General features: G+C 50.2%; 1 protein-coding gene across 1 annotated transcript in view; it reads right to left on the bottom strand.

The window, feature by feature from the left end:
* avil (advillin) overlaps positions 1 to 16775 on the bottom strand; it is a 63392-nt gene extending 46617 nt beyond the window's left edge. The window contains exons 1-9 of the mRNA XM_085972530.1: positions 16688 to 16775; positions 16533 to 16581; positions 16351 to 16430; positions 15128 to 15246; positions 14750 to 14857; positions 14253 to 14327; positions 4408 to 4604; positions 3026 to 3121; positions 1866 to 1974 (exon numbers count right to left, since the gene is read on the bottom strand). Coding sequence (XP_085828656.1) covers positions 1866 to 1974; positions 3026 to 3121; positions 4408 to 4604; positions 14253 to 14327; positions 14750 to 14857; positions 15128 to 15246; positions 16351 to 16430; positions 16533 to 16581; positions 16688 to 16775 — 921 coding nt within the window. The remainder of the gene's footprint in view (positions 1 to 1865; positions 1975 to 3025; positions 3122 to 4407; positions 4605 to 14252; positions 14328 to 14749; positions 14858 to 15127; positions 15247 to 16350; positions 16431 to 16532; positions 16582 to 16687) is intronic.
* Between the last annotated feature and the right edge of the window lie 1136 nt (positions 16776 to 17911).

Consider the following 17911-nt stretch of genomic DNA (forward strand, 5'->3'; position numbering starts at 1 on the left):
ATGTAACAATCTCGAGGAGGCAGAATGGCCTCCTCCTGTTCCTGTGTAATAGGCTCGAGGGGGGCTGAATGGCCTCCTCCTGTTCCTAATGCAACAGGCTCGAGGGGCTGAATGGCCTCCTCCTGTTCCTGTGTAACAGGCTCGAGGGGGGCTGAATGGTCTCCTCCTGTTCCGAATGTAACAGGCTCGAGGGGGCTGAATGGTCTCCTCCTGTTCCTAATGTAACAGGTTTGAGGGGCTGAATGGCCTCCTCCTGTTCCTAATGTAACAGACTCGAGTGGCTTAATGGCCTCCTCCTATTCCTATGTAACAGGCTCGAGGGGCTGAATGGCCTCCTCCTGTTCCTAATGTAACAGGCTGGAGGGGGGCTGAATGGCCTCCTCCTGTTCCTAATGTAACAGGCTCGAGGGGCTGAATGGTCTCCTCCTGTTCCTAATGTAACAGGCTCGAGGGGCTGAATGGTCTCCTCCTGTTCCTAATGTAACAGGCTCGAGGGGCTGAATGGCCTCCTCCTGTTCCTAATGTAACAGGCTCGAGGGGCTGAATGGCCTCCTCCTGTTCCTGTGTAACAGGCTTGAGGGGGGCTGAATGGTCTCCTCCTGTTCCTAATGTAACAGGCTCGAGGGGCTGAATGGGCTCCTCCTGTTCCTAATGTAACAGGCTCGAGGGGGCTGAATGGCCTCCTCCTGTTCCTAATGTAATAGGCTCGAGGGGCTGAATGGCCTCCTCCTATTCCTAATGTAACAGGCTCGAGGGCGGCTGAATGGCCTCCTCCTGTTCCTAATGTAACAGGCTCGAGGGGCTGAATGGTCTCCTCCTGTTCCTAATGTAACAGGCTCGAGGGGCTGAATGGCCTCCTCCTGTTCCTAATGTAACAGGCTCGAGGGGGGCTGAATGGCCTCCTCCTGTTCCTAATGTAACAGGCTCGAGGGGGCTGAATGGCCTCCTCCTGTTCCTAATGTAATAGGCTCGAGGGGCTGAATGGCCTCCTCCTGTTCCTAATGTAACAGGCTCGAGGGGCTGAATGGCCTCCTCCTGTTCCTGTGTAACAGGCTCGAGGGGGGCTGAATGTCCTCCTCCTGTTCCTAATGTAATAGGCTCGAGGGGCTGAATGGCCTCCTCCTGTTCCTAATGTAACAGGCTCGAGGGGGCTGAATGGCCTCCTCCTGTTCCTAATATAACAGGCTCGAGGGGCTGAATGGCCTCCTCCTGTTCCTAATATAACAGGCTCGAGGGGCTGAATGGCCTCCTCCTGTTCCTAATGTAACAGGCTCGAGGGGCTGAATGGCCTCCTCCTATTCCTATGTTGCTACCTTTCATCCTTAGCAGCCAATCTGACAGTGAGACACTCCCTCTTACATAGTTACTTCGAGTCTGCAGCACAGAAACAGGCCATTCGGCCCAACTGGTCCGTGCCGGTGTTTATGCTCCACGCTCTTCATCTCACCCTAACACCATATCCTTCTATTCCTTTCTCCCTCGTGTGTTTATCCTTAAATACATCTATACTAGTCACCTCCACCACTCCCTGTGGCAGCGAGTTCCACATTCTCACCACTCTCTGGGTAAAGATGTTTCTCCTGAATTCCCCATTGGATTTATTAGTGACCGTCTTATATTGACGGCCCCTAGTTCTGGTCTCCCCCACAAGTGGAAACATTTTCTCTACGTCGACCCTTTCATTATCTTAAAGACCTCGATCAGATCACCCCCCAGTCTTCTCTTTTCTAGAGAAAAGAGCCCCGGCCTGTTCAGTCTTAGTGAGGTTGAGAAAACGCCATGTGGTGAGACCGGCCCATGCCCACGATTCGGTGGGTAAGGGCAGGCCCACCTGGCTGCAGGCGCTGCTCCGAGGACAGTCTTACCTCGGTAGCCGTGACACTCTTCTTTCCTTTCACATGGAGGAGGCGCCGCACGTTGTAAATGTTAGTTTCCACATGCTGCATTCCAGAGGCCACGCCCCCTTTCTTGTAGCTGCAAGAAACAGACACGAGGCACGTTGTCAGGGAAATGTCGGGGGGGGGGGCAGGGAGCTCGACAGTGCCCCTGCCCAGTGCTACAGCCAAAGAACTTGCATTTATATAGCGCCTTTCACGTCCTCAGGACGTCCCAAAACTAGTTGGTCAGCATGGTGGTGGAGTACATGGAGCAGTGCTGTAGAGTGGAGGGGGTGGGGGGAGGTTCAAAGCACCCTCCCATTCTACTGAGCTGTCAATCTCACTGTTCTAAGTGGGATCGATCTAGCAGGCTATCCATGAGGTGCTGTGGGCCATCAGAAGCAGCAGAGTTGTACTCCACCAGCACTATCTGTAACCTCATGGCCTTCATACATCCCTCAGTCCTTGATCACCATCAAGCTAGGAGACCAACCTTGGTTCAGTGTGGAGTGCAGAAGGGTATATCAGGAGCAGCACCAGGCATACCTTAGAATGAGGCTACAGCACTGGGCTACCTTTATGCTAAACAGCAAAAGCTACAGGCTATAGACAGAGAAAATCAGACCCGCAACCAAAGAATGAGAGCAAAGGACAAGAGAAGCCATGTCGTGGGAACGCCATCACCTCCAGGTTGCCCACCATCCTGACTTGGACATCACAGAATCACAGAATCACAGAAGCCATTCCTTCATCGTCAACGGGTCAATATACTGGAACTCCCCAACTAACACCATCGTGAGAGGACCTTCACACGGACTGTAGTGGTTCAAGAAAAAGGCCCATCACCACCTTCTCAGTGTAACTAGGGATGGGCAATAAATGCGGCCTTGCCAACAACGCACACATCCTGAGAACATTTTTTAAAAACCTGCAGGGAGGTAACACAGAGCCCGGAGGCCTCCTCAATTAGAGCTCGTGCTCCAGGACTTCTCCCAGGGGCCTCCTGGTGACTAACTCAGAGCAGCATCGGCAGAGGCCTGGGAGCAGGTTGGTCGCTCAGCCAGTCTCACCTTGTGGCCCAAGAGAAACTACCAATGAGAATGGGGAAGGACAGGGATATTTTTAAAAAAGCTCCCATGAACAAATACCTTTCACTCGCCTGATAGCACAGTGAATTTACCCAGTGAATACATGGAGCACGAGCTCTCAGATTCAATCCCCGGTCTGTGCTGTTAGCTGATCCCAGTCAGGTTGGTGGAAGAGGTGCTGTAATTGCCCAGAGATCCTGCTCCTGAGCGCCCTCCACTGACCCCTGTTGGAAAGTGCACACACATGTGGACATCTTGGTGGGGGAACAGGATCGGACTCAGTTGGGATGGCCTCCGTGGTTGAATAGTCTCTCACTACTCATAGTTAAGGCTTACGTGTGAAGAATGGCTGCTTGGGTGAGGTACTCGAGGTCAACCAGTGCCTGAGGCACTGTAGCCCAGCGAGCAGTGAATGCCTGTTGGGGTGCGGGGGGGGGGGGTGGGGGGGGGTAGTGAGGAGGGTGAGGGAGAGAATAGTGTGAAAAAATGATAAATGAAGGAAAAATATGGGGAAAGAACAGGGGGAGAGGGACTAATTGGACAGCTCTACCAAAGAGCCGGCACAGGCACGATGGGCCAAATGGCCTCCTTCTGTGCTGTATCATTCTATGAATGAAAATAAAAGTTTGATGCAGTCACAGTTATTTGTGGATATATTTTCAGATGTAACCGTCACCAGATGACAATTCGTTCCCCATGAAAGTTTCACAAACTCTGTCCCCTGAATATCGAGCCCCAAGCTCTGTGTCCCCTGAATATCGAGCCCCAAGCTCTGTGTCCCCTGAATATCGAGCCCCAAACTCGGTGTCCCCTGAATATCGAGCCCCAAGCTCTGTGTCCCCTGAATATCGAGCCCCAAGCTCTGTGTCCCCTGAATATCGAGCCCCAAGCTTTGTGTCCCCTGAATATCGAGCCCCAAGCTCTGTGTCCCCTGAATATCGAGCCCCAAGCTCTGTGTCCCCTGAATATCGAGCCCCAAGCTCTGTGTCCCCTGAATATCGAGCCCCAAACTCGGTGTCCCCTGAATATCGAGCCCCAAACTCGGTGTCCCCTGAATATCGAGCCCCAAGCTCTGTGTCCCCTGAATATCGAGCCCCAAGCTTTGTGTCCCCTGAATATCGAGCCCCAAGCTCGGTGTCCCCTGAATATCGAGCCCCAAGCTCTGTGTCCCCTGAATATCGAGCCCCAAGCTCTGTGTCCCCTGAATATCGAGCCCCAAGCTCTGTGTCCCCTGAATATCGAGCCCCAAACTCGGTGTCCTCTGAATATCGAGCCCCAAGCTCTGTGTCCCCTGAATATCGAGCCCCAAGCTCTGTGTCCCCTGAATATCGAGCCCCAACCTCTGTATACCCTGAATATCGCGCCCCAAGCTCTGTGTCCCCTGAATATCGAGCCCCAAACTCTGTCTGTCCTCCCATTCACAGACAAGGGAAAGGACTCACATGATCCCATTTTTGAAGTAACCCTTGAAGGTCTCTGACTCGTGTCCCTGCACTTCTCGATGCTGCACTGGACCGCCCTCGAGGTAATCGTCCAGCTGTGTGGTGTAGATCGCAGCTGCACCCTGCTCATCCTGTGACGAGTCTATCCCAATCCAGTAATGGATGTCGCGCTTGAGGCCACTGCCGACTTTCTGGGTCTGCATGATGGAGGAAGAGAAAAGATCTTTCACAACAATTTGTATTTATACCGCGCCTTTAATGTAAAACGCCCCAAGGCGCTTCACAGGAGCGTAAATCAGTCAAAAATTTGAAACCGAGCCACAAAGGGAGATATTAGGACAGGCGACCAAAAGCTTGGTCAAAGAGGTCGGTTTTAAGGAGCGTCTTAAAAGGAGGAGAGAGAGAGAGGCGGAGAGGTTTAGGGAGGGAATTCCAGAGCTCGGGGCCCAGGCAGCTGAAGGCACGGCCGCCAATGGTGGAACGATTAGAATCGGGGATGGGCAAGAGGCCAGAATTAGAGGAGTGCAGAGATCTCGGAGGGTTGTGGGGCTGGATGAGATAGGGAGGGGCGAGGGCCACGGAGGGATTTGAAAACAAGGATGAGAATTTTAAAATTGAGGCATTGTCGGACTGGGAGCCATTGTAGGTCAGCGAGCACAGAAGGGCTGGTACCGACAATACTGTAACCACACGGCTAGAATAAGGATGTAGGAGCGAGCTTAGCCCACCCAGCCTGAGCCTGCCCCTAAACTTCATTACATACAATGTACAGCACAGAAACAGGCCATTCGGCCCAACAGGTCTGTACTGGCGTTTATGCTCCACACGAGCCTCCTCCCACCCTACGTCATCTCACCCCATCAGCATAACCTTCTATTTCTTTCTCCCTCGTGTTTATTTAGCTTCTCCTTAAATGTATCTATGCTATTCACCTCAACCACTCCCTGTGGTAGCGAGTTGCACATTCCCGCCACCCTGTCATTCACACACAAGGTCAGTTGATAAGGGTCAGAAGCAGGAACCCTGGCTGATTCCCCTTTCTAATCCAGGGGCACAGAGGCCATTGTAGTCTTCCAACCACTGCCCCGGCTGAGAAAATTAAACACCAAAAATTTCTTCCGTTTTTAAAATGTCAATTTTAGCCCTCACACGGAGACTCTAGAGCAGAAACCCCTCTCCGCACCACCACCAGGCCATTCTGAAAATCTCAATGCATCTCAGAGTGACTCCATTTTAAACAGCCTACAATTTGAGATCAATTGGCACTGAATTGGTCATCGCATCAGAGAAGCCACAAGGACACCTGTGTGGGTAATAGAAATGCCATCTGAGTGATATCCAAGAGGGAGCTTTACTCTGTATCTAACCCGTGCTGTACCTGCCCTGGGAGTGTTTGATGGGGACAGTGTAGAGGGAGCTTTACTCTGTATCTAACCCGTGCTGTACCTGCCCTGGGAGTGTTTGATGGGACAGTGTAGAGGGAGCTTTACTCTGTATCTAACCCCCTGCTGTACCTGTCCTGGGAGTGTTTGATGGGACAGTGTAGAGGGAGCTTTACTCTGTATCTAACCCGTGCTGTACCTGTCCTGGGAGTGTTTGATGGGACAGTGTAGAGGGAGCTTTACTCTATATCTAACCCGTGTTGTACCTGCCCTGGGAGTGTGTGATGGGACAGTGTAGAGGGAGCTTTACTCTATATCTAACCCCCTGCTGTACCTGTCCTGGGAGTGTTTGATGGGACAGTGTAGAGGGAGCTTTACTCTGTATCTAACCCCCCTGCTGTACCTGCCCTGGGAGTGTTTGATGGGGTCAGTGTAGAGGGAGCTTTACTCTGTATCTAGCCCGTGCTGTACCTGCCCTGGGAGTGTTTGATGGGACATTGTAGAGGGAGCTTTACTCTGTATCTAACCCATGCTGTACCTGCCCTGGGAGTGTTTGATGGGGCAGTGTAGAGCATAGAACATAGAAAAATAGGAGCAGGAGTAGGCCATTCGGCCCTTTGAGCCTGCTCCGCCATTCAATATGATCATGGCTGATCCTCTATCTCAATACCATATTCCTGCTCTCTCCCCATACCCCTTGATGCCTTTTGTGTCTAGAAATCTATCTATCTCCTTCTTAAGTATATTCAGTGACTTGGCCTCCACAGCCTTCTGTGGTAGAGAATTCCACAGGTTCACCACCCTCTGAGTGAAGACATTTCTCCTCATCTCAGTCCTAAATGTCCTACCCCGTATCCTGAGACTGTGACCCCTCGTTCTAGACCCCCCAGCCAGGGGAAACATCCTCCCTGCATCCAGTCTGTCTAGTCCTGTCAGAGTTTTATACGTTTCAATGAGATCCCCTCTCATTCTTCTAAACTCTAGTGAATACAGGCCTAGTCGACCCAATCTCTCCTCATACGACAGTCCTGCCATCCCAGGAATCAGTCTGGTGAACCTTCGCTGCACTCCCTCTATGGCAAGTATATCCTTTCTTCGGTAAGGAGACCCAAACTGCACACAGTACTCCAAGTGTGGTCTCACCAAGGCCCTGTACAACTGTAGTAAGACATCCTTGCTCCTGTACTCAAATCCTCTTGCAATGAAGGCCAACATACCATTTGCCTTCCTAACTGCTTGCTGCACCTGCATGTTTGCTTTCAGTGACTGGTGTACAAGGACACCCAGGTCCCTTTGTACATCAACATTTCCCAATCTAACACCATTTAAATAATACTCTGTCTTTCTGTTTTTCCTACCGAAGTGGATAACTTCACATTTATCCACGTTATACTGCATCTGCCATGTATTTGCCCACTCACTCAACTTGTCTAAATCGCCTTGAAGCCTCTTTGCATCCTCCTCACAACTCACAATCCCACCTAGTTTCGTGTCGTCAGCAAACTTGGAAATATTACATTTGGTTCCCTCATCCAAATCATTGATATATATTGTGAATAGCTGGGGCCCAAGCACTGATCCCTGCGGTACCCCGCTAGTCACCACCGGCTACCCCGAAAAAGACCCATTTATTCCTACTCTCCGTTTCCTGTCTGTTAACCAATTTTCAATCCATGCCAGTATATTACCCCCAATCCCATGTGCTTTAATTTTGCACACTAACCTCTTATGTGGGACTTTATCAAAGGCCTTCTGAAAATCCAAATACACCACATCCACCGGTTCTCCCTTATCTAGTCTACCAGTTACATCCTCAAAAAACTCCATTAGGTCTGTCAAACATGATTTCCCTTTCATAAATCCATGTTGACTTTGTCTAATCCCGTTGATATTTTCTAAGTGTCCTGTTATCACATCCTTTATAATAGACTCTAGCATTTTCCCTACTACTGATGTTAGGCTAACCGGTCTGTACTTCACTGTTTTCTCTCTCCCTCCATTTTTACTAATACTAATTTCCTTTAATTCCTCCTTCTCACTAGACCCTTGATTCCCTAGCATTTCTAGGAAGTTATTTGTGTCCTCTTCCGTGAAGACAGAACCAAAGTATTTGTTTAACAGCTCTGCCATTTCCTTTTTCCTCATTATAAATTCTCCCGTTTCTGACTGTAAGGGACCTACATTTGTCTTCACTAATAATTTTCTTTTTACATACTTGTAGAAGCATTTACAATCTGCTTTTATGTTCCTTGCTAGAGGGAACTTTACTCTGTATCTAACCCCGTGCTGTACCTGCCCTGGGAGTGTTTGATGGGACAGTGTAGAGGGAGCTTTACTCTGTATCTAACCTGTGCTGTACCTGCCCTGGGAGTGTTTGATGGGACAGTGTAGAGGGGGCTTTACTCTGTATCTAACCCAGTGCTGTACCTGGCCTGGGAGTGTTTGATGGGACAGTGTAGAGGGAGCTTTACTCTGTATCTAACCTGTGCTGTACCTGCCCTGGGAGTGTTTGATGGGACATTGTAGAGGGAGCTTTACTCTGTATCGGACCCGTGCTGTACCTGCCCTGGGAGTGTTTGATGGGACAGTGTAGAGGGAGCTTTACTCTGTATCTAACCCGTGCTGTACCTGCCCTGGGAGTGTTTGATGGGACAGTGTAGATGGAGCTTTACTCTGTACATAACCCGTGCTGTACTTGCCCTGGGAGTGTGTGATGGGACAGTGTAGAGGGAGCTTTACCCTGTATCTAACCCTGTGCTGAACCTGCCCTGGGAGTGTTTGATGGGACAGTGTAGAGGGAGCTTTACTCTGTATCTAACCCGTGCTGTACCTGCCCTGGGAGTGTTTGATGGGACAGTGTAGAGGGAGCTTTACTCTGTATCTAACCCGTGCTGTACCTGCCCTGGGAGTGTTTGATGGGGCAGTGTAGAGGGAGCTTTACTCTGTATCTAACCCTGTGCTGTACCTGCCCTGGGAGTGTTTGATGGGACAGTGTAGAGGGAGCTTTACTCTGTATCTAACCCGTGCTGTACCTGCCCTGGGAGTGTTTGATGGGGCAGTGTAGAGGGAGCTTTACTCTGTATCTATCCCGTGCTGTACCTGCCCTGGGAGTGTTTGATGGGACAGTGTAGAGGGTGCTTTACTCTGTATCTAACCCGTGCTGTACCTGCCCTGGGAGTGTTTGATGGGACAGTGTAGAGGGAGCTTCACTCTGTATCTAACCCGTGCTGTACCTGCCCTGGGAGTGTTTGATGGGACAGTGTAGAGGGAGCTTTACTCTGTATCTAACCCCGTGCTGTACCTGCCCTGGGAGTGTTTGATGGGACAGTGTAGAGGGAGCTTTACTCTGTATCTAACCCCGTGCTGTACCTGCCCTGGGAGTGTTTGATGGGACAGTGTAGAGGGAGCTTTACTCTGTGTCCAACCCATGCCATACTGACCTGGGTGATGTTGGGTACAAAAAATTGAAACATTTTCCATTCCCCATCACTTTAATGACCACAAGAAGCCAACACCTAAAACTGGTTTAATGGGCTTTAGTTCCATTACCAATGCTGTAAATGTAAAGTCTGTGGGTTGTTTAGTTAATTAATACACAGACTACCAGAGTAACTTAAAACAGGACTTTACTATTCGAAGGTCAGGGCGAATCTGCCAAATAAATCCTGACACAGCACTTATATACCGGTGTGGTCACCGTCGGTATTACAGTATACAGAAGCCAACAAAGTAGTGCCACACCTAAAATAGTTCTCTTAAAGGTGAACGGTTACATACAATGGTTTTCTTAAAGGTAGACGGATACATACACTACAATCCTCCCTTTTTAGCTTACAACATACTTAGTCCCCCATTAAACATAACATATATTCAACTTCATGTAAAACAATTCACAGGTATAATCTATGCGGGAAACAGTTTACAGATTCAGTCTCTGCGGGAACAGTTCACAGATTCAGTCTCTGGTCTTGACTCGGTCCGAACAACATCTCTGTGGTGTAGCCGGTTCACATTGCTAGCGTGACTCATCCAATAGTCTTTCCCTTGACTTAACAGCTTGAACTTCCGTCCTGCTGAACCAGCAGTGCTGACTTTTACAAACAGCTGGACTGCCTTGGTAATTTTTCCTACTTGCCAACTGATTTGGCTCCCTTCGTAGGGCCCACGTACATGATCTGGTAGAAGTGATAATGATTTAGATGGTTATCACCTTCTGCTTCGTCTTTTTCTTTTCTGCTTCTTGGAGACTCTCGGGGCTCCCTTATCAGCTGCCAGCTGCAGCGCCACCATCTCCCTATGTTCCTTAGACTTTAAGTGCTTCATCCTGATTTCTGCACTTTGGGAGTTTTCATCACAAGCTGGGCAGACCAAGTCCTCGTAATATTCCGTGTCACTCAACAGGTCATGGTAATATTCGGTGTCGTCCTGAACTAGTCTAGCGAGAGGGCCTGCTACTTCTTCCTTACCCAACTGGACGTTAGCCGACTGTTGTTCCCTCCCTAGACATCTTTCCTGAAGAGACTTCTTCATGCGTTCATATTCATCCCGCTCTTCCTGGGTTTCCTGCAAATCCTTCACTAATGACCTCATTTGTGATTTCAACACTTCCCCTTCCATCAGGGATTGATTGATCGGGCTATTCAATCCTTCTACTGGAGCAGCTGTTTCAACATTCTGTTGTTCACATAGATGTGATTCAGCGTACTTTTGGCATCCCAGTAAAATCTGTGTTGCAACCTCAGCTATTTCCATAACTTTTGAGAGCTCCGAACTCCTTCCCTTTGAAGATTGAAGCTCGTGTTCAGATTGTTCCCATTGCAGAGTCTTGTCCCTCAGCATATGAAGGAGTTGGCTGACCGTTAACTCTTCCACGGGAACACTGTGGATCAGAGTCTTCTCCATTTCATCCACCTTTTCCTCCAATGCTTTCACCTTCTTTTCCTCTTGTACTTTGGCTTCCAGCGCTCGGAGAAGTTGCGCCTTGATGCTCTCTAGCTCATGTTCAGGGGCCATTCTTACAGTCTCTGTGTTTCTTACAGTTTCCTTTTCTTCCACTGAAAGGATTCCCAGTTGAATCTGTTCTTCAAGTTGTTGAACCTCGGTCATTGCCGCCTCATATTTGTCTTGGGTTTCCTTCAATATTTTTATGAGTTCTTGGACATCTTGTCTTTCATGTTCTGCCATGTCTTTCACCTCTAATTTCTCATCTATGGATGGAACTTCTACCGATGAGTCTGTCTTGGCCTTGAGCTCATCAAGAATTTCCTGCAGCCTTTGGACTTCTTGCTCATGTTCAACCTTTAGTTGCTCATATGCTTCTACTGAAACTAGCTTTTCGGAGGTTGCCGAGTTAATCCCCTCCAGGATTGTAGCCTGGGCCTGTTCATACTGTTCCTTCAACTTCTCAAACTCTGCTTGTAAGGAGTCGTAGAGAAGAACGGGAATAAAATCCTGGCTTCCTGAAGATTCCTCTTCATTTGCTCCTTCCTGCAAATATTCTAACTCCTGAACAGCATAAGGGAGATGTGATCGGTAATTGGTCACAATGGCTCTATGGTCGCTCTCTGCTTGAGCTAGCTGCTTCTGTTGTCTTTCCAGATTCTCCCATTCGGTGTCATAGAACTTTTTCATTGTTTTCATCTCTTGTTCGAGACGGTAACTCACTTGTTCTACTTGCTGTCGTAATTTGAAATAAAGTTGAGTCCGAGCTCGGTGTTCGTCAGTCATGGATATGTCCGTAAACTGAACAGACTCAGAATTCTCTGTCAAACTATGTTGTCGTTGTTCGGTGGAGTTCTGTTCTGAAACTTTGTTCTTCTCGGGAGCATAAGCCTTTATGCATGCCTTCGTTCTTCCAACCTTAGTCGGCAAGTCCATTTTAGCCTTGTCTTTCATATTTGGGTTGGTCTTATCGTCATCCGTTTCAGAATCTGAGCTGATTGTCTGCACCGAGTCCTCACTCGTTATGGCTTTTAGATAGTGCCATTCCATGTCTATTTTCTTGATCCACTCCCGTCCCAGAAGTGGTGGTCCTCCCTCAGGTAGTACGTATAAGTTCATTCTTGGGTGTTCTTTACCCCCATCTCTCACCTTGACTCTTATCTTCCCCATGGGGTATACTTTATGCCCCGTGTATGTCTGCAATACGAACTTGGTATCTCTTAAGGGTATATGTGAGAATAGCTGGTGGTAATCCCTTCGATTTATGACTGATAGAGCTGATCCAGTGTCCAACTCCATTTTCACTTGGACTCCAGCTATTTTTAGCATGACCCAGATAGTTTGTAGGTCAGCTTCCTTACTCACATTGTGAATTCTCAGACTGCCCAGCTCCTGGCCGTTTGGGTCTGAGTCCGAATTCTGTTTGTCTGAACTCTTCTCAGCCACCTTGTGTACCTTGTTGTACTTTTCCTGTGATGGCTTCCTTTGGTTGTTGGTCTTCTTCCCTGACTGGCATACCTTAGCTATGTGACCCAGTTTGCCACATTTCCTACATTCCTGGTTCTTAAACCAGCATTGGTTCTGGTCGTGTGTTGTCTTCCCACAACGATAGCATTTTGTTGTACTCGAGGTAATTTGATCCACACTGAGTGCCGCTGCCTTTAGCTGCATTTCCGCAGTTCCCTTCGCTGCGGCTTCGTGCGATGCTGCAATAAGGACAGCCCTGTCAAGTGTAAGGTCGTTCTCTTCGAGTAGTCGCTTTTGCGTTCCTTCCTTTGACAACCCGCACACGAACTTGTCTCGCAATGCCTCTGTCAGATTCCCTCCAAACTGGCAGTGTTTCGCTAGTCTACGCAGTTCGACCAAGTATTCTGCGTTGCTTTCGTCTTTCCTTTGCGTTCTCGCATAGAATTTGAATCGTTCCGCCAACATCAACGGTGTGGGGTTCAAGTGATCCTTCAGAACAGTCACAATATCCTCGAAAGTCTGATCCGCCGGTTTAGCTGGTGCTAGTAGATGCTTCAAGAGCCCGTATGTCTTCGCGCCCATCGAGTTTAGCAAGGTTATAGCTTTGTCATCTTCTTCTATTTTATTGGCCTCACAATAGATCTCAATGCGTTCCACATACGTGGCCCAGTCTTCTACCTCGGAATTAAAATCGTTGATGTTACCACGCTTAGGCACCTTCCTCTCTTCCTGATAACACCACGAATTACTTCTTTAAATTTTCCTTTATTTTATTATTTTTTTCCAAGATGGCGGTTCCCGCGAAAATGGCGGTTTCCCGCACTTATCTTCTCTCCCCGCCCACTTCAATGGCGGTTTCCCGCTTCTGTCTTCTTCCCCGCCTAATGGCGGCTTCCCGCGTTTCTTCCCTAGCGGGAGGGGTACACTTTCCCCACGGGCGACGGCCGCTGGCTTTCAGGTTCACAGCCTGCGCGTCGGCTTCAGGGCTTTCCCTTTTCTCGGCAGGGCAACCGGCGCTGGGTACACCCCGTTGACGGCGAACAGTTTCAGCCACTGGGCTGGCTCTCGCTCGGTTCCCCTTGCTCGGGCTCTGTCTCTCTCCCGCTCGCTCGGCTCTACCGGCGCTGGGTACACCCCGTTGATGGAGAACAGTTTCAGCCGCTGGACTGGCTCTCGCTCAGTTCCCCCTTGGTCGGCTCTGCCTCTCCCGCTCACTCGGCTCCCAATCGCGCCTCCCAGCCCTCTCGCAGTCCGGTGCTTCCCTCCCCGGCTGCGGCTGAGTTTATCTCTTCCCGCGCCTACGCTCCCGGTCGCAGCGCTTCGTGGCTTCGGTCGCTGCCTGGCCTTTTTCGCCGGTCGCGGTCTAGCTGTCTCACGACGCCGTTGCGTCCCCCAGCCTGTCTGTACTGCGGCTTCCTTGCTCCACGCTGCCCCAGTCTCAGCGCCTCTGGACCCGACTTCTGTCCGGCTCCTTTCCCCCTCGACCGTGGTCGAGTGCACCGCCCTTATCCTCCGGTTATTCTTTTTACTTTCCCTTACTCACAGTCACCGTGGCCGCTTTGCTTCTCGTGCTGATCGGCTCACTCCTCACCGTGGCAGAAGGGACAGTCAGTGCCTGTTGCTGATGGAAGTCTTTGTCTCTAACTTCTTCTTCCTTTCTAGTTCTGCAGCCTCGAGTTTTCTCCCAGCAGAACGACGAGGGCGGTTGCCTCTTCTCGACGCTCGTTAACTGCTTCGGAAGTATTGTTGCCGCAGGGTACGATCGGACTCGTCGCCACTGTAAAGTCTGTGGGTTGTTTAGTTAATTAATACACAGACTACCAGAGTAACTTAAAACAGGACTTTACTATTCGAAGGTCAGGGCGAATCTGCCAAATAAATCCTGACACAGCACTTATATACCGGTGTGGTCACCGTCGGTATTACAGTATACAGAAGCCAACAAAGTAGTGCCACACCTAAAATAGTTCTCTTAAAGGTGAACGGTTACATACAATGGTTTTCTTAAAGGTAGACGGGTACATACACTACAGTAAAGCCAGGTCTTTAACTTACCGCTAGGAGGATGTAGCAGTCACCATCAAAAAAGCTACCATAGGTCTTCGGAGGGGTAGGCACCAACTCCAGTTTCTGATAAAAATAGATCACATATAACAAAGAGTGATAAAACCTAGTGACGTAAAAGAAAGCACAAAAATCAAATGTTTTCTTCCACTATTTAGTGAGGCCTGAAAGGAGTAGGCTGCTCGTGGTTTGAAATGTGTCGGTGAGCCACTGATGAAGAACTTTACTCTTGTTTATGATGCCATCTGTCACCCTTTGGATTACTGTCTCTTGATCGCCCAAGAAGACCTCACTGCGCACAAAATCTCTACACCTCCGAGTGAATTATTCTTCAGGAAAGCCTGATTGACAGCTGTAAATTTGACACAAACCCCGTCTACTCCTATCTGGGGTTTCCGTCAATCTTACGCCAGAGTTATGGCAGCTGATTGGGGAAAATTCCCGCCGTCTATTTATTAATAAGTGTGCGGCTCGGTGTGCCGACTCACCTCAATTCTCCAGATCAGTAGTCCGGGGGTGTTGTTAACAGCACTGAAGACCATTTCCGCTGACATTATGGCTCGGATTGTAACTTCCCACAAATCAACAGTATGTTGCTACAAAAGGAAGGGTAGAGGGTGAGTGAAGGGACTCTTGCGGGTGAAGACTGGGGGTGGGGGGTGTGGAAAGGGCACTGGGCACCTCCCTACACCGATGGTAAGGAGCTCGAGTCGCCAACTCTAGTTGGACGTATGCCTGGCGCTTTCATCACATGACCTCCTGCCGCCAACGGCCCCGCCCCCACACTCCCGCCATTGGTCGCCCAACACGTCCATCCTCGCGGTGCCCCGCCTTCCTGATCGGAAAACAAACAGACTCCTCGTTACCAATGTTCCCTTTAAGTTGTGCGGCTGCACGGCAGCGCTCTGGAGGTCCCGCACAGCCGGTGAGCCGGCCTTTAAATGAAAAACCGCGCACGCCTGGAAGTTTGAATGGGCCGCGCAGCCTAAAAAATTACAGGGAGCATTACTCGTTACCCAATTGGATGATTCTTGGCTCTCAGTCAAACAGCCTTTTTCTCCCATCTCCAATAGTTTTATAACTAATAAACAGAAATGTTAGAATCATAGAATAGAATCATAGAATGGTCACAGCACAGAAGGAGGCCATTCGGCCATTCGGCCCGTCGAGCCCGTGCCGGCTCGCTGCAAGAGCACTTCAGCTAGTCCCACTCTCCCGCCCTTTCCCCGTAGCCCTGCAAAAAATTTTTGCTTCAGGTACTTATCCCTTTTGAAAGCCACGATTGAATCTGCCTCCACCGCCCTTTCAGGCAGTGAATTCCAGATCACTACCACTCGCTGAGTAAAAAAGTTTTTTATTACGTCGCCTTTGGTTCGTCTGCCAATCACCTTAAATCTGTGTCCTCTGGTTCTCGACCCTTCCGCCAATGGGAACAGTTTCTCTCTATCTACTCTGTCCAGACATTTCATGATTTTGAACACCTCGATCAAATCTCCTCTCAACCTTCTCTGCTCTGCTCAAAGAAAATTTTTAAAAATCACATTTTTTTTTCGTGCCCCTATGATTTTTCTCCCGGGTGTTGCTTGTAGCCGTGTCCAGGAAATTAACCTTCAATTCCTGGAGACTCCAGGGCAATCCTGGAGGGTTGGCACCCCGAAAAGGAACTGAAGCAGTTTAAGAGAGTGCCAGGGGCGCTCGGTGTAGGTGGCAGATATACTTCGGTATACACTGTACTTACACCGCAGGTTTTCAGGAAATTCTGGGCCACGGTATTTGAACGGGAGACATATTGCTCCTTTTGGAAAGGTGAATGCCCCCCTTCCGTCACTCCCAACATTGCCAGGATTAGAAACAGAACCCCCTTCCTCATCCCAGACACTAGAATATTTAAACAATTTCACTGGGAGCACGGACCAGAGCAAATCTTCACGAGGCGTTTCCAACACCGCTACGAAGAAACGGACGCAGGAAACAGGACTGGACGAGACGGAGAACCATCCTGGTGAAAATACGGAACCCTCTCCATAAACTTACCCCCGCAGTCCTCAGGACCTCACCCAGCGACACTCTTTAACCTGGCGTTACTGACCTTTCATGAGGACGAGAAAGCGAAACATTGGCACCTCTCGTTTCTCAATAAAATCAGCTGCCCCACTCCGAATCGGCTGCCTGTGAATTCGAGACGTTTTCCTCATCTGAATGAGACTTGTGCAGTGTCCCAGTTCCCAGTGGAAATGAGAAATGAATGATTTTATAGTAAATTTACATTACCTCGGTGCTTTGGTCGATGCGAGGCTGTAGGCTGGGGACGAGAGGACAGCTGAGATGAGGAAAAGGCACACATACACTCGCAGGCAACCGCACGCCAGGATCTGACAGGTATCAGGTGGTGCTGATCCAGCAGTTCTAGCCTCTGTGGGCGTTACCTATATTTGCATGGCACAGGCTTTCATCTCTGTTTGGATCCAAAAGGAGAGAACAAAAGGAGCCATTAATTCGAACTCTCAGCGACATGATTGTCCACAAAGCCATTCATTTCTCCTGCTCGCTGATCTCCTGTGGCATTGCTCACAGGTAGTCAGAAGCCCGGTTGGGGTGTTTAATCACAGCTGTCTCTCAGAGGCTAAGCTGGCCTGTCCCTTTAAGACCACTGCTCAGGGATTCCCTGTTGGGGATTGGGTGAAGCAGTCAATATCCTGAGGTCAATGAGAGGGTAATTGCCAATAATCAGAGGATGCTTGTGCAGGAAGAGGCTAGGTAATCTAGGTCAGAAAAACCAACAGGAAAATAACTGGCTTTCTTTCTTTTATTGTTTTATTGTTCAGACATTTTGAAGTGCGACAGGTGAGTGCTCGATGTAAGATTTTATATCTATCAAGAATATTCCTCTCGGATTCTTAAAAGTGAAAGGCTTAAGCCTAATCTGGTGGCTCACTGGTTGAGTGGACTGCCTGGTGCGAACTGAGCCGCGCTGGGGCTGGTGGTCAGGCTGGGGCTGGGACTGGGGTCGGGGGTCAGGCTGGTGTTGGGACCGAGGGTCAGGCTGGGGTTGGGACCAGAACTGAGACTGGGACTGGGGTCGGGGGTCAGGCCGGTGTTGGGACCGAGGGTCAGGCTGGGGCCAGGAGTCAGGCTGGGGCTGGGGCTGGGACCAGGACTGGGACTGGGGTCGGGGGTCAGGCCGGTGTTGGGACCGAGGGTCAGGCTGGGGCTGGGACCAGGACTGAGACTGGGACTGGGGTCGGGGGTCAGGCCGGTGTTGGGACCAGAACTGAGACTGGGACTGGGGTCGGGGGTCAGGCCGGTGTTGGGACCGAGGGTCAGGCTGGGGCCGGGAGTCAGGCAGGGGCTAGGACCAGAACTGAGACTGGGACTGGGGTCGGGGGTCAGGCCGGTGTTGGGACCGAGGGTCAGGCTGGGGCCGGGAGTCAGGCAGGGGCTGGGACCAGGACTGAGACTGGGACTGGGGTCGGGGGTCAGGCCGGTGTTGGGACCGAGGGTCAGGCTGGGGCCGGGAGTCAGGCTGGGACCAGGACTGGGACTGGGGTCGGGGGTCAGGCCGGTGTTGGGACCGAGGGTCAGGCTGGGGCCGGGAGTCAGGCAGGGGCTGGGACCAGGACTGAGACTGGGACTGGGGTCGGGGGTCAGGC

The sequence above is a fragment of the Somniosus microcephalus genome, chromosome 33, assembly GCF_052327205.1.
Source record: "Somniosus microcephalus isolate GS21.2 chromosome 33, FLI_Smic_1.0, whole genome shotgun sequence".
NCBI classification, from domain to species: domain Eukaryota; kingdom Metazoa; phylum Chordata; class Chondrichthyes; order Squaliformes; family Somniosidae; genus Somniosus; species Somniosus microcephalus.